The sequence below is a fragment of the Scomber japonicus genome, chromosome 11, assembly GCF_027409825.1.
Source record: "Scomber japonicus isolate fScoJap1 chromosome 11, fScoJap1.pri, whole genome shotgun sequence".
In the NCBI taxonomy this organism is placed as follows: domain Eukaryota; kingdom Metazoa; phylum Chordata; class Actinopteri; order Scombriformes; family Scombridae; genus Scomber; species Scomber japonicus.
The window spans coordinates 1,381,493-1,409,145 of NC_070588.1; the positions used below are offsets into that span (position 1 = coordinate 1,381,493).

At 40.5% G+C, this 27,653-nt stretch overlaps 1 protein-coding gene across 1 annotated transcript in view; it reads right to left on the reverse strand.

Annotated features, from left to right (window-relative positions):
* Positions 1–3,885: 3,885 nt before the first annotated feature.
* The window catches only part of LOC128368126 (contactin-associated protein-like 5), an 82,684-nt gene continuing 58,916 nt past the window's right edge, over positions 3,886–27,653 (reverse strand). Inside the window, exons 18-22 of the mRNA XM_053328877.1 lie at positions 13,750–13,883; positions 8,099–8,186; positions 7,030–7,230; positions 5,918–5,992; positions 3,886–4,082 (exon numbers count right to left, since the gene is read on the reverse strand). Of these exons, the coding sequence (XP_053184852.1) occupies positions 3,886–4,082; positions 5,918–5,992; positions 7,030–7,230; positions 8,099–8,186; positions 13,750–13,883 (695 nt within the window). The remainder of the gene's footprint in view (positions 4,083–5,917; positions 5,993–7,029; positions 7,231–8,098; positions 8,187–13,749; positions 13,884–27,653) is intronic.

The following is a 27,653-nucleotide window of genomic DNA, read 5'->3' on the forward strand; positions in this document are numbered from 1 at the left end:
TATATTTTTTTTGGTGTTGCATTTAATTTGATAGGGTTTAGATTAGGATTAATTCACTTTAGTGTTGTACTTTGTTAATCAGCTGTCTTGTATTTGAAACTCTTGTGTTGAATTAATTGGATAATTATTTAGTGTTTACTTTAGGATTTGTTTACATAACATCAATTTGTTGATTTTCATTATGAGTTTTGTTTCATTGTTTTTTTATTCTTTTTCTGGTTCATCCCGGAGTATTAGAGTATAGGCTCAATGAGTGTGGTGATTAGTGCATTTGGTGTCCCTTGTTCTGCCATAGTGGATTCACTAAAGGCCCATTTATGCTCAACGTTAAATACGGATCTGGATACAGACGGAGCCTTCTGTTCGTGATCTTGCATTATTATTATTATTATTATTATTATTATTAGATGTGGAGGCGACTGCTCAGAGCTGCAGCCAGAAAGTCATCGGTTCCTGTTGGGGCGACAACCTGAGAACCTGCTGGTGGAGGCAGTCTAGTTGAAGAAGGAGGCCCTTAGAGCCTGGCTGGCTCAGGGGTCTCCGGAAGCAGCAGATGGGTACCGGCTGGCCAAGAAGGTGGCGGCTTGGGCTGTCACTGAAGCAAAAACCCAGGTGTGGGAGGAGTTTCAGTCTGCCTCAAAGAAGTTCTGGCAAACTGTCCGGCATCTCAGTAAAGGGAAACAGGGCTTTGTTCTTAGTAGGGGTGGGAAACTGCTGACCTCAAGTGGGGATATTGTGAGGTGGTGGAAGGAACACTTTGAGGAACTCCTAAACCCAGTTAACATGTCCTCTATGGAGGAGGCAGAGCTGGATGATACGGGGGAATCTTCACCCATATCCCTGGCAGAGGTTACTGAGGTAGTTAAATAGCTCCTCAGTGGCAATGTGCTGGGGGTGGATTAGATTCAACCTGAGATGCTGATGGCACTGGACATCGTAGGGCCTTTTCAATGTGGCATGGAGGCAGACAGGGATGGTGGTTCTTCCACACTAAGCAGGGAAAAATCTCTATTCATTGGAACTAAGAGGCCCAAACCAGAAAAACAGACCCAGACCACATTCTTTTGGCCATATAGTGCAAAATCTTATTTTTTTTGTAACCACATGTAAATCAATGTTACATCAGATTGATAAGAATATATTCACTTTAATTATTAAATTATACATCTTCACAATATACCCCCTAATAAAACTGCAGTTGTACAAATCATTAATTGGGAAGTAATAACATGACATGAGTAATTGAAAAAAAGAACTTGAGATATTCATTCAATTCATTGTTACTGAAGCAGGACAAGCAGGATCCAAAGGCTTGAGGCCACTCATAACTGTCTTACGGTGTGTCTCTAATCTATAAACATTATAAATCATAATGTACACTCACAAATGCTACTTTTACCAAGTTTTGTAGTAGGTTGTAGAGTTGTAGTGGACTGCAGTATATTGAGTATGTCTCATGTCATCCAGCACAACACACCCTACCACTACAACCACCATTATGAACGTAAAGTAGAATGACTGAAAACTGAAAAACGTGTAAGGTTCATAAAAATAGAATTCATGGCAAAGCAGTATGTGTATATGTATAGTGGGGTCCAAAAGTCTGACACCACTTTCCCACTCTTGGAAAGTGGTGTCATACCTTTGGACCCTACTGTATGTACATAGGTTTACATTTAATAAACACAGTCCAGACATTATGTATTTTGGCAGTTATGTAGTTTTTGTTCTTCAGACTCTGTGCTTCAATACATTCAATTGTAAATAAAGTCATGGGTACTACGTTAAAGTGCCCAGTGTCAGCTTAAACTTGAGTAGATTTAAGTCATTATAGAAAGAACAGTGTGGAAGATATACCCTTTTTACACCCAACAGCCCAAAGTTTCGGGGCTCAAAAGTAATTGGTCACTTGGCTACCAAATGTTTGTTGGGCAGCTGTTTCAAGTTTCACCGTTTCTTGATTGGGAGTTCCCATTTAGATTGATATGGTGTTGTGTGTCAACATAAGAAGTAAAAGAAAGCAAAAATCTATCAGAGATATCAGAGGTAGTTGGTTTGCAGGTGTGCATAGGAAAAAATGGCAAACGACGTGGAAGACCAAGGAGAACAAGTTGTGTTGATGAGCAGAAATCCATTTGCAGTGAGTAAAAAGCCCTTTATGACTGCACAGCAGGTCAAGAATGCTCTCCAGAGTGTAGACGGACATTTATTTTGTCAATGATGAAGAGAAGACTTGATGTCCAAAACCTCAGAGGATTCAGCACAACATTTAAACTTCTAGTTATTCTCACACAAAGGACAAAGGAAATGTCTGTATGCCAAAGGAAAGTGTGGAGAAGAAAGGGAATAGCAGATGAGCCAAATCATAGCACAGCTTCTGTTTTGGCTCTGGCTTGACTGGTGATGTCTGTGACTCAAATACCTCCAAATATGTTTGAACCCCTACAGTTTGGGCTCTCTGTGTAAAAAGGGCTATATTTCCCACAGAGTTCTTTCTATATTGATGTAAACCTACTCAAGTTAAAGGTGAGACTTAGTACTTTAATGTAGTATGCATTATTTAGTTAATATTTTAATGTTTTGAAGCACAAAGCCTGAAGAACAAAAAATGTATAACTTTAAACTTACTGTCTGGTCTATTTATATAATAATAGTAATGAGTTTTGGAGGGACATACAGCTTTAGATTGTTTAATTGTCACAATCAGCCCAATGCTATTTCAGCAATAACTTTAAACAGGACAGTGCCATAAACTTGGAGAAAGAAACATTTCACACATTGCCTCATTATTAGATGGTTGATGTCGTGGTTGAGCTACTGAGAGATTCAAATTTCCACTTTCTTCCATCTGCTTTGAGTTTGCATCTACTGTTGGCTGTAGAACTGAAAGATAAACTTCTGCTAAAGGAAATGTCATTCCCTTAATGCCAATCACTCCAGAAAAGCTTCAAAATGTAGAAATAAAAACTTTAGGCACTCATACAGTAGGCAGTATTGGCCCCCTTTTCCCCTTCCCTGCTAACACCACCACACTAAAAGAACAAAATCGGCAGCAAATGTGCGCATAACTTACAGGCCCGGCCTACGTTTCTTAACTTGCAGTATCATTGAGCGTATTCCACGGAAATGTGGAAATATTCAGCATTTGGAGAGTTACTAACAAAATGTTTTGCACATTCAGGAAGATCTTCTTCTTCTTCTCCCTCTGAGGGTTTAAAACCTAATCGTCTCACAGCATCAGACACACTTGTAGAAATTACATCCCTCTATGTTTCTGTTGTAGTGTTCACACAACAGGAGGGCCCACAGGTGCTCGCAATGTATCGGGTCAACGTGCAGGTGTTCAGATTACAGGTCTGTGTTTGTATGCAACACTGCAGCAACAACATCCACCTGTCAGTCCATATGTGAGAGTGGTACACAACTGTGCTCTCTGCTGTCAGGTGTAGTACTCCATGTCATCGGACTCCTTCAGACATCGTACAACTAAATTAGAACTTCCTAATTTAGTCGAATGTAGTACTACTTCAAGAAGTCAGATGTGGTACTCTTTCATGTAGTCTAATTGATCCTGTAGTCCTTTATTACTCTGTTACTCTGTGTAGTTGAATGTAGTACTTCTTCAAGTAGCCAGATGCTAAACTTGTTGCTGTCAGCTGCAGAACTTCTTAATGTAGTAAAGTGTAGTACTCTGCACCTCTAGTTGTTATTCATGTTTAGTCAGATGTATCACACCTACATCTGACTTCATGGAGTAGTGAGATGTAGGCATGAAGATGTAGTCCTCCATGTACTCAGATGTAGCAGTCCTTCCTTTTGTCAGATGTAGTACTGTGTGTATTCAGATGTAGTACTGTGTGTGTTCAGATGTAGTACTGTGTGTATTCAGATGTAGTACTCCTTCATGTTGTCTCTGATGGAGGAGTGGAGGTGGAGCTCTGTCCTGTATCCGGTCTCCATGCTGTGTCGTTGCTCCTTCTCCGTGACGCTGCTGTCGCTTGTCCTGCTTCGCCATTGGTACAGAAAGCGGATCACCATAGCAACGATACACAGCGAGATGAACACCGCCGCTGTCACCACACCTGAGGAGCAGCCGGCACACACACACACACACGGTACAGTTTCAAATACAAATACTCTGTGCCTAACACTGTGTGTAACTCTCAAAGCATTCATAATATATACTGCATTTCAAACATTTCAGTTTCATTAAAATAACTCAAATGAATCTTAAACTCACATGCACACACAAAAATCATGACTTTCTCCAAAAAGGATGCAACTTTTATATAAAAGCTACATCAATCTTAAAGAAACTATAGGTAAGACAGACATGGGGGTTAGGTATTCACTTGGTGGCAATCTGCAACCTCACCACTGGATGTAGATGTACTGGACTGTATTAAGTGTTATTCATTGACCTTTTATCCAATTTGAAGTAATATTTTTACGACATACTTATTACATTCTGATTGTTTTTAACTATCTTTTAACTGGATGATGTATTTTAATCTTCGGATTGTTGGATTTTAAGATATTAGTGATTTCATTTAAATCTGGACAATTCCTCTCTGTAAACTCCTCAAGTTAGATAAATGAGTCAATCCACAGTTTTAGGCAGCAATGCAGGAAGACAGATCTAGCCAGCAGACTAGAGGCTCATCGACTGCATCTTAACCAACTTCAAATGAGGAAAGCTAAGACTGCATATTTGGCCAACCTAATTTCAAGAAATTCTAAAATTCTCTTTGAAACTATAAACTCTAGTTTCTCTCCAACTGCTCCACAAGTGCCTGTTATAACTAACACTGATTGCAGTACCTTTCTTACATTTTCTATGATATGATTGCTCCATAATTCCAAACATAAAGCAGTATATGGGTATGTTAAGTGTTTGAGTTGGGCGTAATCTTAGGCGTCTTTTCTTTGACCAATCCAGGTCCATGTATCATCACATCAGTCAGTTTGTGAGCTCGTGTTTTTTCCCAATAGAGCAACGATGCTATGTTAAGATCTGTGATGACCAAGGTTGAGATGCAGATGATTATTCATGCTTTTATTTATTCTCTTTTAGATAACTGTAATACGTTTTTAAACCTGTTTAAATCAAACTCTGAACTGTCTCCAAACCATGCAAATTGCAGCTGCTCAGCTTTGAACGAGAGATAATAAGAGATTACACATCACTGGCTCCCAATCAGAGGGCCTTCTTATTCATTTTAATTACCTATAGAGCCTTGCACGGTCAATCACCCCAATACATCACTGACTTCCTCCTCCCTGAAACACAATCAGGTCTTTAGGCCTCCTGAACAAAACTGACTGGCTGTCCCTCAAACCCACGACCATAACCATATGTTTAAACTGCAATATAGCTACTCTTAAAAAAATGTCAACGTTTCTCCAACCACTGATATTTAAAGATTGATAAATATATGACATTAAATACATTTCACATATTAATTATTCCTGGGGATTTACAGATTGCAAAATTCAATTTACAGCAATTTTAATCATATTTCGTTGCAGAATAACATCACTGAAAAAACTGTGGATTTGTTCAAATTACTGTACAGTAAGGCAGACGTAGGATCAGTCCATGTCTCTGGTTTGAGAGCTGCTCTTAAATATTGCCTTTACACTTTGCGGTCAATCACTTGAAAAAAGTCTCCTTGCTAAAACTTGTTTTGGTTTTATTGTGTTATATGTGATTGTTGCACATTATTGATAGTGTGTGTTTATTTATCTCACGCTGCCATTTAGTGTCTCTGCTTAAATAATAAATATAAAAATAAAAGTCTAATAAATTAGCTCTAACAGACCAAAGGAAATCATTAAGACGTCAGATGGTGACAAATAAAAGACATTTTTTAATCATTAATAGCCAAATAAATGATGAGAAATGATGGAAACAGACCTGCTATTACTGCCACATCACTCTGGGTTTCACTGCTGCGCTGTCCTTTATCTTTATTTGTCGTTGCAGATTGATCTGTAGAAGCAGAGGTGAGAAATTCATTATTCCTTAAATGTAATAATGTCACAGATTATAAACATGTCTACACATGTCAAAGCTGTGCAGCATGTTTCGGACAAATCACTTGAAGAGGATGTTTAATGGATGAATGATTTTACTCTTTTATTCACGACCGAGTTTGTCGGAAAGAAAATGATAAACTCATTATAAAACAACGTGCAAGAAATGAGGTCCAGATCCCTTTTTTTGGGTTACTATAACTTTCTTTCTTTTTGGTGGTCCATAACTGATAAGAGGATAAACCCCCTGAGAACCTCCATCTCTTGTTTTTGAACTTACAACATTTAAACTAAACTTAACACATGAGTAATGATGATGATTAAACACCACAAGGACCCAAAACCCTCTATTTTAATGTGTCACATCATGTGAAAATGACACATGGGCATTTCTCTGTATTCTTTGTATAAAAATCAGAATGTTAAAACAAACAAAAAAAGTCACACAAGGCTTATCCTACAACACCTGGCATACAGACATTAATATAGCACAGACTAGACAGTGCTTTACACTGTGTGTGGTTTCTCCATGAATAAACTGGGCTCAATATATGATGATTTGATTTGCAACTGTCTTCTTTTCACATTGATCAAACTTTATTGACCCTCTTTTACCTTTTATTGAATCTATTTCATCCTTCTGCTTGGTGTCTTGGTTTAGCAACCTTTCCCTAAAAAATAAGAACTTCCTAAATCAAATAGTTAGATGGTCTAGTAGCTGATAGGAGAACCTCAGCTTAACCCAGAATCCCTGTAAACCAGCTCGAACCCACTACACCATCAGCAGATACAAACTCAGCCTGCAAAACAAAGCCATATAAAAACAGCTTTGTCCCATCAGCCATTAGAGAGACAAATAAATTAAACTAAAGTACTTTGAGTCTACCCAATCAGCACAGAGTAAACTTCGAGCACAGATCAGAGTAGCATCACCTGAACGTTGCTGCACTTCAGCCGACTGAGTGTGTGTGTACCTGTCTGTCAGCATGTTACCTTGCAGGTTGTGGGATGTGATGGAGTCTGCCAGCACTCCACAATTTGATTGGACCAGAGGACCGCGGACCGTGACTAGTGAGCTTCCTCGATTCAGCAGCGCTGCTTTCAGAGGAGCCACGTGATTAAACTGGACTGAGGAGAGGCAGCCGACGAAACCCTTGGAACCTGCTCCAACCAGCTCCTCTGGGAAGTTTCCACCTACAAAAGGAAGGAGGGAAAGAAATAAAGCAGCAAATAACATAGAACATAGAAAAAAAAATACTGTACTTCAGAAAGTCGAACCTTCCCCAAATCAGAGACATTTCAGGACACTATCCTACAGCACCTACATTCCCAGATAGCAAAACTCTTTTGGCCCATATCTGGCCCACACCTGACATGTTCATCCGGCCCACATACAGCATGGAATGATGGCACTTGGGCGGTCCGCTCACGTTTGCCAAAAGTGGGCCATAACCAAGCCATCACAATGCCAGATGTCAACCAAAAACACACCAAATAAACCAGTTCGGCCAAGACTGGCCCAAATATGTTTCAACAAAGGTGGGCCAAGTATGTTTCCTTATATGTGGGCCTCTTTAGGCTCACATCCGGATTAGTCATTGCCATACTTGCCATATTTCGGCCAAAGATGGGCCATATTCGTTTTGTGATATTTGGCCCAAATGTAGCATTTACTACATGGGCCAGTTTAGGTTCACGTCTGTTTTGTCCGGGCCAGAAGAATGCCTACAGTGCCGGATCATTGCCTCAAGTGGCCCACATTCGCATGCTATCTGGGTTTAATCCCTGGCTCATCCTGCTGAAATGCTCTTTTATCCAAGTTGCTGAGATTAATTCCTTTGGTTCCAAAGTTCCTGGAAGGTTTTGGTTGAAAAGTAGATTTTTAATGTAACTTTCTCTCAAGTGCAAGAAGAGCTGAACTGAAATTAAATATCCCTCGGGGTTAAAACTGAAGTCTAATTATTTGACGTGGAGTAATGTGTGAAAAATGGAAAGAGGAAATTGTGCACACTGCTTACTCAACCTTTTCTCAGGGAAAGCTTCACATCATCAGAGGACTTACTGGTGACTTTGCCCAAAGTCAAGGATCTGATTAGGATCAGCTCTGCATCAGATGACAGGGTGAACTTTCTGTCCATGTTCTGGTCCATCTGGTCGAGTGGAGAGTAATCAGAGAAATATGGAGTTAGAAATCTAAACCAAGAGCAGCAGCAGCACACTCAGACATATTATAGATTATGTTCTTGACAGCTTCACACAGACGGCTATCAGCTCACAGAGCGTCTCTGCTGGGTTAGGGTTACACACTCAGCTCGACATACGTCTGTGATCCACGGGTGCAAACATATCTTTGTTTTTATTCTGTTTAGAGTTTTTTGTTTCTTTTGTTTCATATCTCACATTTGGTCACGTTTTATGTTAAGGCCAACGATTTATCATTTATTTATCATTTATCATTGTTGATTTTCATTGTGCTTCTCTCCTCTCCTCTCCTTCCTCTCTCTCTCTCTCCTTCCTCTCTCTCTCCTCTTCCTCTCATTCCTCTCCTCTCCTCTCCTTCCTCTCTCTCCTCCCTCTCTTCTCTCCTTCCTCTCTCTCTCCTTTCATTCCTCTCTCCTCTCCTCTCCTTCCTCTCTCTCCTCTCATTCCTCTCTCTCCTCTCCTCTCCTTCCTCTCTCTCCTCTCCTTCCTCTCTCTCTCCTCTCTCTCCTTCCTCTCTCTCTCCTTTCATTCCTCTCTCCTCTCCTCTCCTTCCTCTCTCTCCTCTCCTCTCATTCCTCTCTCTCCTCTCCTCTCCTTCCTCTCTCTCCTCTCCTCTCCTTCCTCTCTCTCCTCTCCTCTCCTTCCTCTCTCTCCTCTCCTTCCTCTCTCTCCTCTCCTTCCTCTCTCTCCTCTCTCTCTCTCCTCTCTCCTTCCTCTCTCTCTCTCGTCTGTCCTTCCTTTCTCTCCTCTCTACTCCAACCGGTCCAGGCAGATGTTCTCCCACTCTGAGTCTGGTTCTGAGGGTTCTTCCTGTTAAAAGATGTTCTCCTACTCTGAGTCTGGTTCTGAGGGTTCTTCCTGTTAAAAGATGTTCTCCCACTCTGAGTCTGGTTCTGAGGGTTCTTCCTGTTAAAAGATGTTCTCCCACTCTGAGTCTGGTTCTGAGGGTTCTTCCTGTTAAAAGATGTTCTCCCACTCTGAGTCTGGTTCTGAGGGTTCTTCCTGTTAAAAGATGTTCTCCCACTCTGGTTCTGGTTCTGAGGGTTCTACCAAGTGTTGCTCATGTGGGAATGTTGGGTCTCTTTAAATTAAACCTGAAGAGTTCGGTTTAGACCTGCTCGATGTGGAAAGAGCCTTCACATGACTCTGCTGTGATTTGGCGCTTTATAAATAAAGATTGATTGATTGATGATTTATGATAAGTATATCAGTTCAGTTAATTATTTATTAGACAGTACAAGAGTCATAAACTGATGTAATTTGGTGTCAATGGTTGATTAACATTAACCGACAACACAGAAGAAAAGGGACTGTGTATAACTATCAGGAAATTAACAAAATGTAGATTTGTTGTAATACCTGGTTATGACACTAGGTGGTGCTTAAATTGAGATCACCTTTTATGTTATTTAATTCATAATTCAAGTAACTTGGTCTTCTTAATTGATTCTTCAAATGTCTAATTTATCTGATGTTGTGGTGAATATAGATCAAGTAAGTTATTTTAAAAGTTCAGCCTCTGTCTGAAACAACTCGTTTAAGATCCTGGCTCTTTTAACCCTTTGTAGGTCACACCAAGAAAATTGTATTCAAACAATATTTCTTTGCTTTTCCTCTTTGAGGCCTTCACAACATAAAACAGGGACTTTTTTTCTCATTAACCCTTTATAGGACACTCATTGAAAGGAAGGGAGGAAGGAAAGGAAGGAAGGACGGAGGAAAGAAGGAAGGAAGGAAGGAAGGTAGGGGGAGGAAAGAAAAAGAGAAGGAGGGAGGGAGGAAGGAAGGGAAGAAAAAAGGAAGGAAGGAAGAAGAAACGGGGATGGAGGAAGGAAAGAAGGAAGGGAGGAGAGAAGGAGGGAGGGAGGAAGGACAGATGGAAGGAAGGAAAGGAAGGAAGGACGGAGGAAATAAGGAACGAGGGAGGGAGAAAGGAAAAGAGGGAGGGAAGAAAGAAGGCAGGGAGGAAAGAAAGGAAGGAAGGAAAGAAGGAAGGAAGGAAGGAAGGAATGAAGGAAGAATGGAAGGATGGAAGGAAGGAAGGATGGAAGGAAGGAAAGGGGGAGGAAGGAAAGGAAGGAAGGACGGAGGAAAGAAGGAAGGAAGGAAGGAAGGTAGGGGGAGGAAAGAAAAAGAGAAGGAGGGAGGGAGGAAGGAAGGGAAGAAAGAAGGAAGGAAGGAAGAAGAAACGGGGATGGAGGAAGGAAAGAAGGAAGGGAGGAGAGAAGGAGGGAGGGAGGAAGGACAGATGGAAGGAAGGAAAGGAAGGAAGGACGGAGGAAATAAGGAACGAGGGAGGGAGAAAGGAAAAGAGGGAGGGAAGAAAGAAGGCAGGGAGGAAAGAAAGGAAGGAAGGAAAGAAGGAAGGAAGGAAGGAAGGAAGGAAGGAAGAATGGAAGGATGGAAGGAAGGAAAGGGGGAGGAAGAAAAGGAAGGAAGGACGGAGGAAAGAAGGAAGGAAGGAAGGAAGGTAGGGGGAGGAAAGAAAAAGAGAAGGAGGGAGGGAGGAAGGAAGGGAAGAAAGAAGGAAGGAAGGAAGAAGAAACGGGGATGGAGGAAGGAAAGAAGGAAGGGAGGAGAGAAGGAGGGAGGGAGGAAGGACAGATGGAAGGAAGGAAAGGAAGGAAGGACGGAGGAAATAAGGAACGAGGGAGGGAGAAAGGAAAAGAGGAAGGGAAGAAAGAAGGCAGGGAGGAAGGAAAGGAAGGAAGGAAGGAAGGAAGGATATTTACAGAAGTTACCAAATATAATTATTTGCCCAATAAAGGGTTAAACCTAAATGTGATGTTTTACAGACCTCATTCACACCTCATTTTCAAATGAATTAACATTTAATCAATATTTTGGGTGTTATATTGCACAACAATACAATGACAATAAAACACCAATAACAAAATATTAAAAAACAATGACATAAAAAGTTTGGTAGCAAATGTTTGTAAAACGAACCTGAACCAAATAAATGGTATACAAAATAAAATAATTAAATAAAATAATTGAATAATAATAATTTAATCAGTCCAAGCATAAATATAGAACCATGTGATTATGAGAAGTGGACATACATTTTTAAACATACTTTAACCCTCCTGTTGTGTTCCAGTCAAGGAAGGGAGGGAGGGAGGAAGGGAGTAAAGGAAAGAAGGCAGGGAGGAAGGAAGGAAGGAAAGAAGGAAAGAAGAAGGAAGGAAGGAAGGAAGGAAGGTAGGAAGGAAGGAAGGAAGGAAAGGAGGAAGGAGGGAAGGAAGGTAGGAAGGAAGGAAGTAAGGAAGGAAGGTAGGAAGGAAGGAAGGAAGGAAAGGAGGAAGGAGGGAAGGAAGGAAGGAAGGAAAGGAGGGAGGGAGGAAAGGAAGGAAGGAAGGAAAGGAGGGAAGGAAGGTAGGAAGGAAGGAAGGAAAGGAGGAAGGAGGGAAGGAAGGAAGGAAGGAAAGGAGGGAGGGAAGGAAGGAAGGAAAGGAGGGAAGGAAGGTAGGAAGGAAGGAAGGAAGGAAGGAAGGAAAGGAGGGAGGGAGGGAAGGAAGGAAGGAAGGAAAGGAGGGAGGGAGGGAAGGAAGGAAGGAAGGAAAGGAGGGAAGGAAGGTAGGAAGGAAGGAAGGAAGGAAGGAAGGAAAGGAGGAAGGAGGGAAGGAAGGTAGGAAGGAAGGAGGGACGGAAGAGTCAAAACAGATGGGTCAATTTGACCCGGGAGCATAACAGGAGGGTTAAACATATATACTTTTTTTCTAAGGTGAATACATGAATCACAATAAAAATGAGTTACGTGCTTTTATAACTAATATAAGGACATAGGTGACGCTCCACTGAACATAAAAAGGCTTTTAAGGCAACTTTACATTATGTCTTAATTTTTGCTTCTTTGAAGACATCAAACATCTTTGACCCCCCCGACACAATCCTGACAAACAGCCATGTATTCAGCACATACCTGAATGATGCAACCTGTCACTCATAAAGGAGCCTGTAAGCTGTGGCTCTGCTTCATTCTTTATGTTCTTATGCTGATTTATGTGTTTTAGCTATCGGCTGAATTCTCACTTTGAACAAAATTGCACAGCTGTTTTTTTTCCTGTCACATTTAATCCCTGCATGATTCAAATGTCAAATAAAGTAGAACTCCAATAAAAAGCAGAACTGTGACAAAGCTTATTCTAAACTGAGTTCTTATTGCACATTCATTTTATTCAACATATTCTCACATTTCCATGAATATAGCATTGTTCTGTTCTCCAATGCATCCCTCTATAATCTTTTATCTGCCAGGACTTCATCACGATTAACAATATTTTATTAAACAGTCTTGGCTTAATCCCGATCAGTGGTGGAATGTAACTCAGTAGAAGTTTGAGGTATTAAACTTCATACAGCGACTTTAAATTTCCATTGCACTTCATTTCAGAGGAATGACACGTCAGTCAGAGGCATGGGGCGTAGCTACCATTACATGACAAGTCTACACACACACACACACACACACACACACACACACACACACACACACACAGACAGACAGACAGACAGACAGACAGACAGACAGACAGACAGACAGACAGACAGACAGACAGACAGACAGACAGACAGACAGACAGACACGCACACGCACACGCACACGCACACGCACACGCACACGCACACGCACACACACACACACACACACACACACACACACACACACACACAATGACACACACACACACACACACACACACACACACACAATGACACACACACACACACAATGACACACACACACACACACACACAATGACACACACACACACACACACACACACACACACACACACACACACACACACACACACACACACACACAGCTGGCCATAGCTTGGGTCAACACACTGTTACAACATGTTTTTCTTGCATGGTGTGGAGTATACAGACTGACAGCAGCTCTACATTTAGATAACATTACACTGCAGCATATCCAGGTAGCAGAGTGGATAGGGAACGTAACCTATAACTGCCATGTCAGCAGCTTGAGTCTGGCATTGGACCTTTATTGCATGACGAGTCATTTTGTACAGATTATCACACTCAAAAAAACTTTATCCACTGATTTTCAGAACATGTAAGTCTACTGGAAAAAGTCTTGTTGGGCCCAATGGCATCATGAGACGCTGTACTTACACAGTCTGACCACTATGTGGTGTATGAATTGGCTTCCAAGCCTGGCGCTGTTAGTCCTAGTGCAGTCTCAGTGGATAACTATTATAATTGTTTGGGTCATGGACCACATTCTTTGTACAGCATGCACTAAACCATAACGTGTGCACTATGACGGTCTGGGATGAATTCATGTACCATTGCACCACTAGTTTAATATATCTACCTATTGATATAATAATCATTATTCAATAATAACAATACCAACACTGACTACCAAGATGAAGCTGGCTGGGACAAAATTCATTCATTCACATTCAATCAATAATCTAAATAATTACTTATTGATTCAATTCACAGCAGACTGAATATCTGTGACTGGTTGCTCACCTGTACGTAGAGGTGTTTGCCTTCCCGGTGAATTCTGATTCGGTGGAGTCGTCCATCTGCCATGCTGCTAAGGCCGGGGTTGAACACGTCAGGGCTCCTGTCCCTCTGCAGATGATACCAGATCTGCAGACTCCCTACACATAAAAACACACAAACAGCGTAAGAAGCTGCCTTCAATTACACAGTGTAAAAATACTAAATGTACATTTTAACAAACCTGATGCTGCTTTTAAAACTAGTTTTAAAGATATTTTTGAATTGCTCATCTTACCAACACTTATCTATCACTGACCCTAATATAAAATATTTGTTATATGTTCAGACGCAGTGCCAGAGCAAATCAGTAGCATGGGCAGTGGATTTTCATGAGGAGTCACACAATACATTTTATATTTGTTTAAAAACAACAACACATCTGATCTTTGCAAATAGAAATGATGTATGTATTTATTAGTGAGGTCATGTCAAGATGAGACATTCACACGGCACTTTCCATTCCAATAGAACAAAGGGATTTCCAAAGGTGGACATTCAGAACATACCAGACTGATTACACCCTGCAGCCCCTCACCCATTAACACCCACGAGCCTGTTTGATGAGTCTCTGCTACATTCTTAGCATGTTTCTTCCTGATTTGCATACAACAGCTAGAGTCATAAATACTATGTTTTCATGCTTTGGTATTGTTGTTTCAACAGAAGGCGCAGTGTCCGATGTCTAAAGGAGGAGGATACATCTCCTTGCATTAAATAACAACACCTGAAGCAACGTGAGAGAGAAGGGAGCAAGGTTCACTGTAGTGGATTGAACAGTCAGGATACAGAAAATGGGTTCCAAAAACAGCTTCCTCTGAAAAATAGCATCAATGTCATTACACAATAACAAAAGGACAGTGAAAAATACAATGAAAATATGAACCTTTGTTAATTTTACACTTGTTACAGTATTTTGAAAGCAGAGGATTAAACTTGTTACGGTTCACTGGAGTCATTTGGAGCTGGTGTATAACTTTAAAAATCAGCTTCCCAAAGAGATTTCACACGAGCTGTGTATTCAGTGTTCTGGATTAACAAGGCCCTATAAAATTTGGAAATTATTTTTTTAGAATTAGCACTTTGCAATATCTTCTCAATTGCTGAAAAAGAGAATCCATTTGGATGTAACTTCACAGTAGTGGCAATAAAGCTGCACACTTGCAGATATCTAAAAAAGTGACTCTGTGGGAGACTATATTTCTCTCTGAGCTGGTCAAATGACATCACAGTATCATTCACCACTAAGTCACCTATGGTCTTAATACCCCTAGTAGCCCACAGGGAAAAGGTGTGGTCTTCAAGACCAGGGGGAGATCAGGGTTTGAGTGGATAAGAATGAGGAGAGAAAGAAAGCCCTCTTGATTTTCTCATTTTCTTGTCAGTCTCCAGATTTTTAGGGAGTTCTGTAAAATAAAATTCATTTTAACTATAAAGCCTGTGTAAAGTAAGAATAAATATGTGTTCTGAGTTTGACATACCACAGAAAAGTGTGTTGTTAACCACCCTGCCAAATTTGAATGATTAAAAATAAAAAAAATCGCCAAATATATGAAATTAGGCTTCAAATTTGTATAAAAATCATCAACCTCTGTCCCTGCTCCCAAACGCTGTGGGAGTGCCCCCGAGTCCGCTGAAGCCCCGCCCCCTAACAAGTGTCACCTGTCAATCAAAGTCACCACCTCTACCAGAAACATGGACTCTACGTCAGAGCTTTCTGCAGCTAGCTCAGCTGTTAGCTTGGCGGCTAACTGGCTAACTGTAGATTGTAGTAGTGTTAGATGTAGTAACAATAACTGGCCAGCAGGTTAACCACTGGATGGAAGATGGGAGTTGTAGCACTGTAACTCAACTTTATTTATAAAGCACTTTAAAACAACCACAGCTGAAACAAAGTGCTGAACATAAATAGATAAAACAATACAGGAACATAAAACAATTAACAGGAAATAAATACTAAAATAATAAAACAATAACTAAAAACAAATCATAAAACACTAAAACAGGAGCAGAGTCTCATGCAGGGTTGAAGGCAAAGGAATAAAAATGGGTTTTAAGACGAGTTTTACAAATGGACAGTGAGGAGGCTCGTCTAATGTGTAAAGGAAGCTTGTTTCATAATTTAGGAGCAGCAACAGAAAAAGCTCTTTACCCTCCGAGCTTCTGTGTTGACCTCGGTACCTCCAGGAGCAGCAGATCAGCTGACCTGAGACACCGAGCAGGAGCGTGGGGGGGCGAAGGAGCTCAGAGAGCTAAAACAAGTTTTAGCCTAGCCCGTTTATTTTTGTCAAGATGAGACATTCACACGGCACTTTTCATTCCAATAGAACAAAGGGATTTACAAAGTTGGACATTCAGAACATACCGGACTGATTACACCCTGCAGCCCCTCACCCATTAACACCCACGAGCCTGTTTGATGAGTCTCTGCTACATTCTTAGCATGTTTCTTCCTGATTTGCATACAACAGCTAGAGTCATAAATAGTATGTTTTCATGCTTTGGTATTGTTGTTCCAACAGAAGGCGCAGTGTCCGATGTCTAAAGGAGGAGGATACATCTCCTTGCATTAAATAACAACACCTGAAGCAACGTGAGAGAGAAGGGAGCAAGGTTCACTGTAGTGGATTGAACAGTCAGGATACAGAAAATGGGTTCCAAAAACAGCTTCCTCTGAAAAATAGCATCAATGTCATTACACAATAACAAAAGGACAGTCAAAAACACAATGAAAATATGAACCTTTGTTAATTTTACACTTGTTACAGTATTTTGAAAGCAGAGGATTAAACTTGTTATGTTTCACTGGAGTCACTTGGAGCTGGTGTATAACTTTAAATCTCAGTTCCCTGGTTTTATTAGTGAACAAGCAACCTGATGCGCTCTGCCAGACTCCATCCATTCATCCCTAGAGATTGTAACACTAAAATCAGCTTCCCAAAGAGATTTCACACGAGCTGTGTATTCAGTGTTCTGGATTAACAAGGCCCTATAAAATGTGGAAATTATTTTTTTAGAATTAGCACTTTGCAATATCTTCTCAATTGCTGAAAAAGAGAATCCATTTGGATGTAACTTCACAGTAGTGGCAATAAAGCTGCACACTTGCAGATATCTAAAAAAGTGACTCTGTGGGAGACTATATTTCTCTCTGAGCTGGTCAAATGACATCACAGTATCATTCACCACTAAGTCACCTATGGTCTTAATACCCCTAGTAGCCCACAGGGAAAAGGTGTGGTCTTCAAGACCAGGGGGAGATCAGGGTTTGAGTGGATAAGAATGAGGAGAGAAAGAAAGCCCTCTTGATTTTCTCATTTTCTTGTCAGTCTCCAGATTTTTAGGGAGTTCTGTAAAATAAAATTCATTTTAACTATAAAGTCTGTGTAAAGTAAGAATAAATATGTGTTCTGAGTTTGACATACCACAGAAAAGTGTGTTGTTAACCACCCTGCCAAATTTGAATGATTAAAAATGAAAAAAAAAATCGCCAAATATATGAAATTAGGCTTCAAATTTGTATAAAAATCATCAACCTCTTTCTCTGCTCCCAAACGCTGTGGGAGTGCCCGCCGAGTCCGCTGAAGCCCCGCCCCCTACCAAGTGTTGCCTGTCAATCAAAGTCACCACCTCTACCAGAAACATGGACTCTACGTCAGAGCTTTCTGCAGCTAGCTCAGCTGTTAGCTTGGCGGCTAACTGGCTAACTGTAGATTGTAGTAGTGTTAGATGTAGTAACAATAACTGGCCAGCAGGTTAACCACTGGATGGAAGATGGGAGTTGTAGCACTGTAACTCAACTTTATTTATAAAGCACTTTAAAACAACCACAGCTGAAACAAAGTGCTGAACATAAATAGATAAAACAATACAGGAACATAAAACAATTAACAGGAAATAAATACTAAAATAATAAAACAATAACTAAAAACAAATCATAAAACACTAAAACAGGAGCAGAGTCTCATGCAGGGTTGAAGGCAAAGGAATAAAAATGGGATTTAAGACTAGTTTTACAAATGGACAGTGAGGAGGCTTGTCTAATATTTAAAGGAAGCTCGTTTCATAATTTAGGAGCAGCAACAGAAAAAGCTCTTTACCCTCCGAGCTTCTGTGTTGACCTCGGTACCTCCAGGAGCAGCAGATCAGCTGACCTGAGACACCGAGCAGGAGCGTGGGGGGGCGAAGGAGCTCAGAGAGCTAAAACAAGTTTTAGCCTAGCCCGTTTATTTTTGTCAAGATGAGACATTCACACGGCACTTTTCATTCCAGTAGAACAAAGGGATTTACAAAGTTGGACATTCAGAACATACCGGACTGATTACACCCTGCAGTCCCTCACCCATTAACACCCACGAGCCTGTTTGATGAGTCTCTGCTACATTCTTAGCATGTTTCATCCTGATTTGCATACAACAGCTAGAGTCATAAATACTATGTTTTCATGCTTTGGTATTGTTGTTCCAACAGAAGGCGCAGTGTCCGATGTCTAAAGGAGGAGGATACATCTCCTTGCATTAAATAACAACACCTGAAGCAACGTGAGAGAGAAGGGAGCAAGGTTCACTGTAGTGGATTGAACAGTCAGGATACAGAAAATGGGTTCCAAAAACAGCTTCCTCTGAAAAATAGCATCAATGTCATTACACAATAACAAAAGGACAGTGAAAAATACAATGAAAATATGAACCTTTGTTAATTTTACACTTGTTACAGTATTTTGAAAGCAGAGGATTAAACTTGTTATGTTTCACTGGAGTCATTTGGAGCTGGTGTATAACTTTAAATTGCAGTTCCCTGGTTTTATTAGTGAAGAAGCAACCTGATGCACTCTGCCAGACTCCATCCATTCATCCCTAGAGATTGTAACACTAAAATCAGCTTCCCAAAGAGATTTCACACGAGCTGTGTATTCAGTGTTCTGGATTAACAAGGCCCTATAAAATTTGGAAATTATTTTTTTAGAATTAGCACTTTGCAATATCTTCTCAATTGCTGAAAAAGAGAATCCATTTGGATGTAACTTTACAGTAGTGGCAATAAAGCTGCACACTTGCAGATATCTAAAAAAGTGACTCTGTGGGAGACTATATTTCTCTCTGAGCTGGTCAAATGACATCACAGTATCATTCACCACTAAGTCACCTATGGTCTTAATACCCCTAGTAGCCCACAGGGAAAAGGTGTGGTCTTCAAGACCAGGGGGAGATCAGGGTTTGAGTGGATAAGAATGAGGAGAGAAAGAAAGCCCTCTTGATTTTCTCATTTTCTTGTCAGTCTCCAGATTTTTAGGGAGTTCTGTAAAATAAAATTCATTTTAACTATAAAGTCTGTGTAAAGTAAGAATAAATATGTGTTCTGAGTTTGACATACCACAGAAAAGTGTGTTGTTAACCACCCTGCCAAATTTGAATGATTAAAAATAAAAAAAATCGCCAAATATATGAAATTAGGCTTCAAATTTGTATAAAAATCATCAACCTCTGTCCCTGCTCCCAAACGCTGTGGGAGTGCCCGCCGAGTCCGCTGAAGCCCCGCCCCCTAACAAGTGTCACCTGTCAATCAAAGTCACCACCTCTACCAGAAACATGGACTCTACGTCTGAGCTTTCTGCAGCTAGCTCAGCTGTTAGCTTGGCGGCTAACTGGCTAACTGTAGATTGTAGTAGTGTTAGATGTAGTAACAATAACTGGCCAGCAGGTTAACCACTGGATGGAAGATGGCAGTTGTAGCACTGTAACTCAACTTTATTTATAAAGCACTTTAAAACAACCACAGCTGAAACAAAGTGCTGAACATAAATAGATAAAACAATACAGGAACATAAAACAATTAACAGGAAATAAATACTAAAATAATAAAACAATAACTAAAAACAAATCATAAAACACTAAAACAGGAGCAGAGTCTCATGCAGGGTTGAAGGCAAAGGAATAAAAATGGGTTTTAAGACGAGTTTTACAAATGGACAGTGAGGAGGCTCGTCTAATATTTAAAGGAAGCTTGTTTCATAATTTAGGAGCAGCAACAGAAAAAGCTCTTTACCCTCCGAGCTTCTGTGTTGACCTCGGTACCTCCAGGAGCAGCAGATCAGCTGACCTGAGACACCGAGCAGGAGCGTGGGGGGGCGAAGGAGCTCAGAGAGCTAAAACAAGTTTTAGCCTAGCCCGTTTATTTTTGTCAAGATGAGACATTCACACGGCACTTTTCATTCCAATAGAACAAAGGGATTTACAAAGTTGGACATTCAGAACATACCGGACTGATTACACCCTGCAGCCCCTCACCCATTAACACCCACGAGCCTGTTTGATGAGTCTCTGCTACATTCTTAGCATGTTTCTTCCTGATTTGCATACAACAGCTAGAGTCATAAATAGTATGTTTTCATGCTTTGGTATTGTTGTTCCAACAGAAGGCGCAGTGTCCGATGTCTAAAGGAGGAGGATACATCTCCTTGCATTAAATAACAACACCTGAAGCAACGTGAGAGAGAAGGGAGCAAGGTTCACTGTAGTGGATTGAACAGTCAGGATACAGAAAATGGGTTCCAAAAACAGCTTCCTCTGAAAAATAGCATCAATGTCATTACACAATAACAAAAGGACAGTGAAAAATACAATGAAAATATGAACCTTTGTTAATTTTACACTTGTTACAGTATTTTGAAAGCAGAGGATTAAACTTGTTACGGTTCACTGGAGTCATTTGGAGCTGGTGTATAACTTTAAAAATCAGCTTCCCAAAGAGATTTCACACGAGCTGTGTATTCAGTGTTCTGGATTAACAAGGCCCTATAAAATGTGGAAATTATTTTTTTAGAATTAGCACTTTGCAATATCTTCTCAATTGCTGAAAAAGAGAATCCATTTGGATGTAACTTCACAGTAGTGGCAATAAAGCTGCACACTTGCAGATATCTAAAAAAGTGACTCTGTGGGAGACTATATTTCTCTCTGAGCTGGTCAAATGACATCACAGTATCATTCACCACTAAGTCACCTATGGTCTTAATACCCCTAGTAGCCCACAGGGAAAAGGTGTGGTCTTCAAGACCAGGGGGAGATCAGGGTTTGAGTGGATAAGAATGAGGAGAGAAAGAAAGCCCTCTTGATTTTCTCATTTTCTTGTCAGTCTCCAGATTTTTAGGGAGTTCTGTAAAATAAAATTCATTTTAACTATAAAGTCAGTGTAAAGTAAGAATAAATATGTGTTCTGAGTTTGACATACCACAGAAAAGTGTGTTGTTAACCACCCTGCCAAATTTGAATGATTAAAAATGAAAAAAAAAATCGCCAAATATATGAAATTAGGCTTCAAATTTGTATAAAAATCATCAACCTCTTTCTCTGCTCCCAAACGCTGTGGGAGTGCCCGCCGAGTCCGCTGAAGCCCCGCCCCCTACCAAGTGTTGCCTGTCAATCAAAGTCACCACCTCTACCAGAAACATGGACTCTACGTCAGAGCTTTCTGCAGCTAGCTCAGCTGTTAGCTTGGCGGCTAACTGGCTAACTGTAGATTGTAGTAGTGTTAGATGTAGTAACAATAACTGGCCAGCAGGTTAACCACTGGATGGAAGATGGGAGTTGTAGCACTGTAACTCAACTTTATTTATAAAGCACTTTAAAACAACCACAGCTGAAACAAAGTGCTGAACATAAATACATAAAACAATACAGGAACATAAAACAATTAACAGGAAATAAATACTAAAATAATAAAACAATAACTAAAAACAAATCATAAAACACTAAAACAGGAGCAGAGTCTCATGCAGGGTTGAAGGCAAAGGAATAAAAATGGGATTTAAGACGAGTTTTACAAATGGACAGTGAGGAGGCTTGTCTAATATTTAAAGGAAGCTCGTTTCATAATTTAGGAGCAGCAACAGAAAAAGCTCTTTACCCTCCGAGCTTCTGTGTTGACCTCGGTACCTCCAGGAGCAGCAGATCAGCTGACCTGAGACACCGAGCAGGAGCGTGGGGGGGCGAAGGAGCTCAGAGAGCTAAAACAAGTTTTAGCCTAGCCCGTTTATTTTTGTCAAGATGAGACATTCACACGGCACTTTTCATTCCAATAGAACAAAGGGATTTACAAAGTTGGACATTCAGAACATACCGGACTGATTACACCCTGCAGCCCCTCACCCATTAACACCCACGAGCCTGTTTGATGAGTCTCTGCTACATTCTTAGCATGTTTCATCCTGATTTGCATACAACAGCTAGAGTCATAAATACTATGTTTTCATGCTTTGGTATTGTTGTTTCAACAGAAGGCGCAGTGTCCGATGTCTAAAGGAGGAGGATACATCTCCTTGCATTAAATAACAACACCTGAAGCAACGTGAGAGAGAAGGGAGCAAGGTTCACTGTAGTGGATTGAACAGTCAGGATACAGAAAATGGGTTCCAAAAACAGCTTCCTCTGAAAAATAGCATCAATGTCATTACACAATAACAAAAGGACAGTGAAAAATACAATGAAAATATGAACCTTTGTTAATTTTACACTTGTTACAGTATTTTGAAAGCAGAGGATTAAACTTGTTATGTTTCACTGGAGTCATTTGGAGCTGGTGTATAACTTTAAATTGCAGTTCCCTGGTTTTATTAGTGAAGAAGCAACCTGATGCACTCTGCCAGACTCCATCCATTCATCCCTAGAGATTGTAACACTAAAATCAGCTTCCCAAAGAGATTTCACACGAGCTGTGTATTCAGTGTTCTGGATTAACAAGGCCCTATAAAATTTGGAAATTATTTTTTTAGAATTAGCACTTTGCAATATCTTCTCAATTGCTGAAAAAGAGAATCCATTTGGATGTAACTTTACAGTAGTGGCAATAAAGCTGCACACTTGCAGATATCTAAAAAGTGACTCTGTGGGAGACTATATTTCTCTCTGAGCTGGTCAAATGACATCACAGTATCATTCACCACTAAGTCACCTATGGTCTTAATACCCCTAGTAGCCCACAGGGAAAAGGTGTGGTCTTCAAGACCAGGGGGAGATCAGGGTTTGAGTGGATAAGAATGAGGAGAGAAAGAAAGCCCTCTTGATTTTCTCATTTTCTTGTCAGTCTCCAGATTTTTAGGGAGTTCTGTAAAATAAAATTCATTTTAACTATAAAGTCAGTGTAAAGTAAGAATAAATATGTGTTCTGAGTTTGACATACCACAGAAAAGTGTGTTGTTAACCACCCTGCCAAATTTGAATGATTAAAAATGAAAAAAAAATCGCCAAATATATGAAATTAGGCTTCAAATTTGTATAAAAATCATCAACCTCTGTCCCTGCTCCCAAACACTGTGGGAGTGCCCGCCGAGTCCGCTGAAGCCCCGCCCCCTAACAAGTGTCGCCTGTCAATCAAAGTCACCACCTCTACCAGAAACATGGACTCTACGTCAGAGCTTTCTGCAGCTAGCTCAGCTGTTAGCTTGGCGGCTAACTGGCTAACTGTAGATTGTAGTAGTGTTAGATGTAGTAACAATAACTGGCCAGCAGGTTAACCACTGGATGGAAGATGGCAGTTGTAGCACTGTAACTCAACTTTATTTATAAAGCACTTTAAAACAACCACAGCTGAAACAAAGTGCTGAACATAAATAGATAAAACAACACAGGAACATAAAACAATTAACAGGAAATAAATACTAAGATAATTGTTCATTTTAGCATTTTTAAAACAAATTAAAAACAATAAAACAATAACTAAAAACAAATCATAAAACACTAAAACAGGAGCAGAGTCTCATGCAGGGTTGAAGGCAAAGGAATAAAAATGGGTTTTAAGACTAGTTTTACAAATGGACAGTGAGGAGGCTTGTCTAATGTGTAAAGGAAGCTCGTTTCATAATTTAGGAGCAGCAACAGAAAAAGCTCTTTACCCTCCGAGCTTCTGTGTTGACCTCGGTACCTCCAGGAGCAGCAGATCAGCTGACCTGAGGCACCGAGCAGGAGCGTGGGGGGGGCGAAGGAGCTCAGAGAGCTAAAACAAGTTTTAGCCTAGCCCGTTTATTTTTGTCAAGATGAGACATTCACACGGCACTTTCCATTCCAGTAGAACAAAGGGATTTCCAAAGTTGGACATTCAGAACATACCGGACTGATTACACCCTGCAGTCCCTCACCCATTAACACCCACGAGCCTGTTTGATGAGTCTCTGCTACATTCTTAGCATGTTTCTTCCTGATTTGCATACAACAGCTAGAGTCATAAATACTATGTTTTCATGCTTTGGTATTGTTGTTCCAACATTCACACCAATAAAGCAAATCTGAATTTGGATTTAGAAGCAACTACTGTCTGAAGAGATGTGATGGCTTTTTTTTAAAAAAAATCAAGTTCTGCACATGTGCATTGCATCAGGGGTCAACAAGCATAGTGACTAAATCCTGACCAACTAAAAATGACTTGTCAGTTATTTTAGACCATGCCAAACCAGTCAAGCCCCTCCGAAGGTTCAAAAAAGAGTTCCAGATATTGAAAAAATTTGAATGGTTTGTTTTTCAGCCAATAGCTTGTTGCTTCCAAAGGGACGAGCTCCTGAGCTAAGACAGAAGGCACAGTGTCCGATGTCTAAAGGAGGAGGATACATCTCCTTGCATTAAATAACAACACCTGAAGCAACGTGAGAGAGAAGGGAGCAAGGTTCACTGTAGTGGATTGAACAGTCAGGATACAGAAAATGGGTTCCAAAAACAGCTTCCTCTGAAAAATAGCATCAATGTCATTACACAATAACAAAAGGACAGTCAAAAACACAATGAAAATATGAACCTTTGTTAATTTTACACTTGTTACAGTATTTTGAAAGCAGAGGATTAAACTTGTTACGTTTCACTGGAGTCATTTGGAGCCGGTGTATAACTTTAAAAATCAGCTTCCCAAAGAGATTTCACACGAGCTGTGTATTCAGTGTTCTGGATTAACAAGGCCCTATAAAATTTGGAAATTATTTTTTTAGAATTAGCACTTTGCAATATCTTCTCAATTGCTGAAAAAGAGAATCCATTTGGATGTAACTTTACAGTAGTGGCAATAAAGCTGCACACTTGCAGATATCTAAAAAGTGACTCTGTGGGAGACTATATTTCTCTCTGAACTGGTCAAATGACATCACAGTATCATTCACCACTAAGTCACCTATGGTCTTAATACCCCTAGTAGCCCACAGGGAAAAGGTGTGGTCTTCAAGACCAGGGGGAGATCAGGGTTTGAGTGGATAAGAATGAGGAGAGAAAGAAAGCCCTCTTGATTTTCTCATTTTCTTGTCAGTCTCCAGATTTTTAGGGAGTTCTGTAAAATAAAATTCATTTTAACTATAAAGCCTATGTAAAGTAAGAATAAATATGTGTTCTGAGTTTGACATACCACAGAAAAGTGTGTTGTTAACCACCCTGCCAAATTTGAATGATTAAAAATAAAAAAAATCGCCAAATATATGAAATTAGGCTTCAAATTTGTATAAAAATCATCAACCTCTGTCCCTGCTCCCAAACACTGTGGGAGTGCCAGCTGAAGCCCCGCCCCCTAACAAGTGTCACCTGTCAATCAAAGTCACCACCTCTACCAGAAACATGGACTCTACGTCAGAGCTTTCTGCAGCTAGCTCAGCTGTTAGCTTGGCGGCTAACTGGCTAACTGTAGATTGTAGTAGTGTTAGATGTAGTAACAATAACTGGCCAGCAGGTTAACCACTGGATGGAAGATGGGAGTTGTAGCACTGTAACTCAACTTTATTTATAAAGCACTTTAAAACAACCACAGCTGAAACAAAGTGCTGAACATAAATACATAAAACAATACAGGAACATAAAACAATTAACAGGAAATACAAACTAAAATAATTGTTCATTTTAGCATTTTTAAAACAAATTAAAAACAATAACTAAAAACAAATCATAAAACACTAAAACAGGAGCAGAGTCTCATGCAGGGTTGAAGGCAAAGGAATAAAAATGGGATTTAAGACTAGTTTTACAAATGGACAGTGAGGAGGCTTGTCTAATGTGTAAAGGAAGCTCGTTTCATAATTTAGGAGCAGCAACAGAAAAAGCTCTTTACCCTCCGAGCTTCTGTGTTGACCTCGGTACCTCCAGGAGCAGCAGATCAGCTGACCTGACCTTTGACCTCGGTACCTCCAGGAGCAGCAGATCAGCTGACCTGAGGCACCGAGCAGGAGCGTGGGGGGGGCGAAGGAGCTCAGAGAGCTAAAACAAGTTTTAGCCTAGCCCGTTTATTTTTGTCAAGATGAGACATTCACACGGCACTTTCCATTCCAGTAGAACAAAGGGATTTCCAAAGTTGGACATTCAGAACATACCGGACTGATTACACCTTGCAGTCCCTCACCCATTAACACCCACGAGCCTGTTTGATGAGTCTCTGCTACATTCTTAGCATGTTTCTTCCTGATTTGCATACAACAGCTAGAGTCATAAATACCATGTTTTCATGCTTTGGTATTGTTGTTCCAACATTCACACCAATAAAGCAAATCTGAATTTGGATTTAGAAGCAACTACTTTATGAAGAGATGTGATGGCTTTTTAAAAAAAAAAATCAAGTTCTGCACATGTGCATTGCATCAGGGGTCAACAAGCATAGTGACTAAATCCTGACCAACTAAAAATGACTGGTCAGTTATTTTAGACCATGCCAAACCAGTCAAGCCCCTCCGAAGGTTCAAAAAAGAGTTCCAGATATTGAAAAAATTTGAATGGTTTGTTTTTCAGCCAATAGCTTGTTGCTTCAAAAGGGACGAGCTCCTGAGCTAAGACAGAAGGCGCAGTGTCCGATGTCTAAAGGAGGAGGATACATCTCCTTGCATTAAATAACAACACCTGAAGCAACGTGAGAGAGAAGGGAGCAAGGTTCACTGTAGTGGATTGAACAGTCAGGATACAGAAAATGGGTTCCAAAAACAGCTTCCTCTGAAAAATAGCAAGGATTTAGAAGAAACTACTGGCTGAAGAGATGTGTTGGATCGATACCTGCTGATGAGGACTCATGGGGAAACGACAGTGAAGCGTTGATTCACTGGTAATTGTTTCTCCAGGTGGCTTCTCGTGTCTGTTTAATGTGCAGTGACCCTTCAGCAGCTTGTTTGATGCTATTTTGTCAGACAAGAGAAGCAGAGGCTTATTTTTCCATCTGTGCAGGGACAGCATACAGGTTAAGTTTTCTAAATTCCAAAAAAGTTGGGACGCTGTGTAAAATGTAAATAAAAACAGAATGCAATGATTTGCAAATCTCATGATCCCGTGCCATCCACTAATGCCAGGTAAAGCTCTATGATGCAAAGAAGAAGCCATATGTGAAGATGAGTCAGTAATGCCACAGTCTCTTCTGGGCCAAAGCTCTTTTAAAATGGTCTGAGGCAAAGTGGAAAACAGTTCTGTGGTTCAAAAGCATACATCTAGGATGGTATGGGAGTGCATTACATCTAGGATGGTATGGGAGTGCGTTACATCTAGGATGGCATGGGAGTGCGTTACATCTAGGATGGTATGGGAGTGCATTACATCTAGGATGGTATGGGAGTGCATTACATCTAGGATGGCATGGGAGTGCATTACATCTAGGATGGTATGGGAGTGCATTACATCTAGGATGGTATGGGAGTGCGTTACATCTAGGATGGCATGGGAGTGCATTACATCTAGGATGGTATGGGAGTGCGTTACATCTAGGATGGTATGGGAGTGCGTTACATCTAGGATGGTATGGGAGTACATTACATCTAGGATGGTATGGGAGTGCATTACATCTAGGATGGCATGGGAGTGCATTACATCTAGGATGGTATGGGAGTGCGTTACATCTAGGATGGTATGGGAGTGCGTTACATCTAGGATGGTATGGGA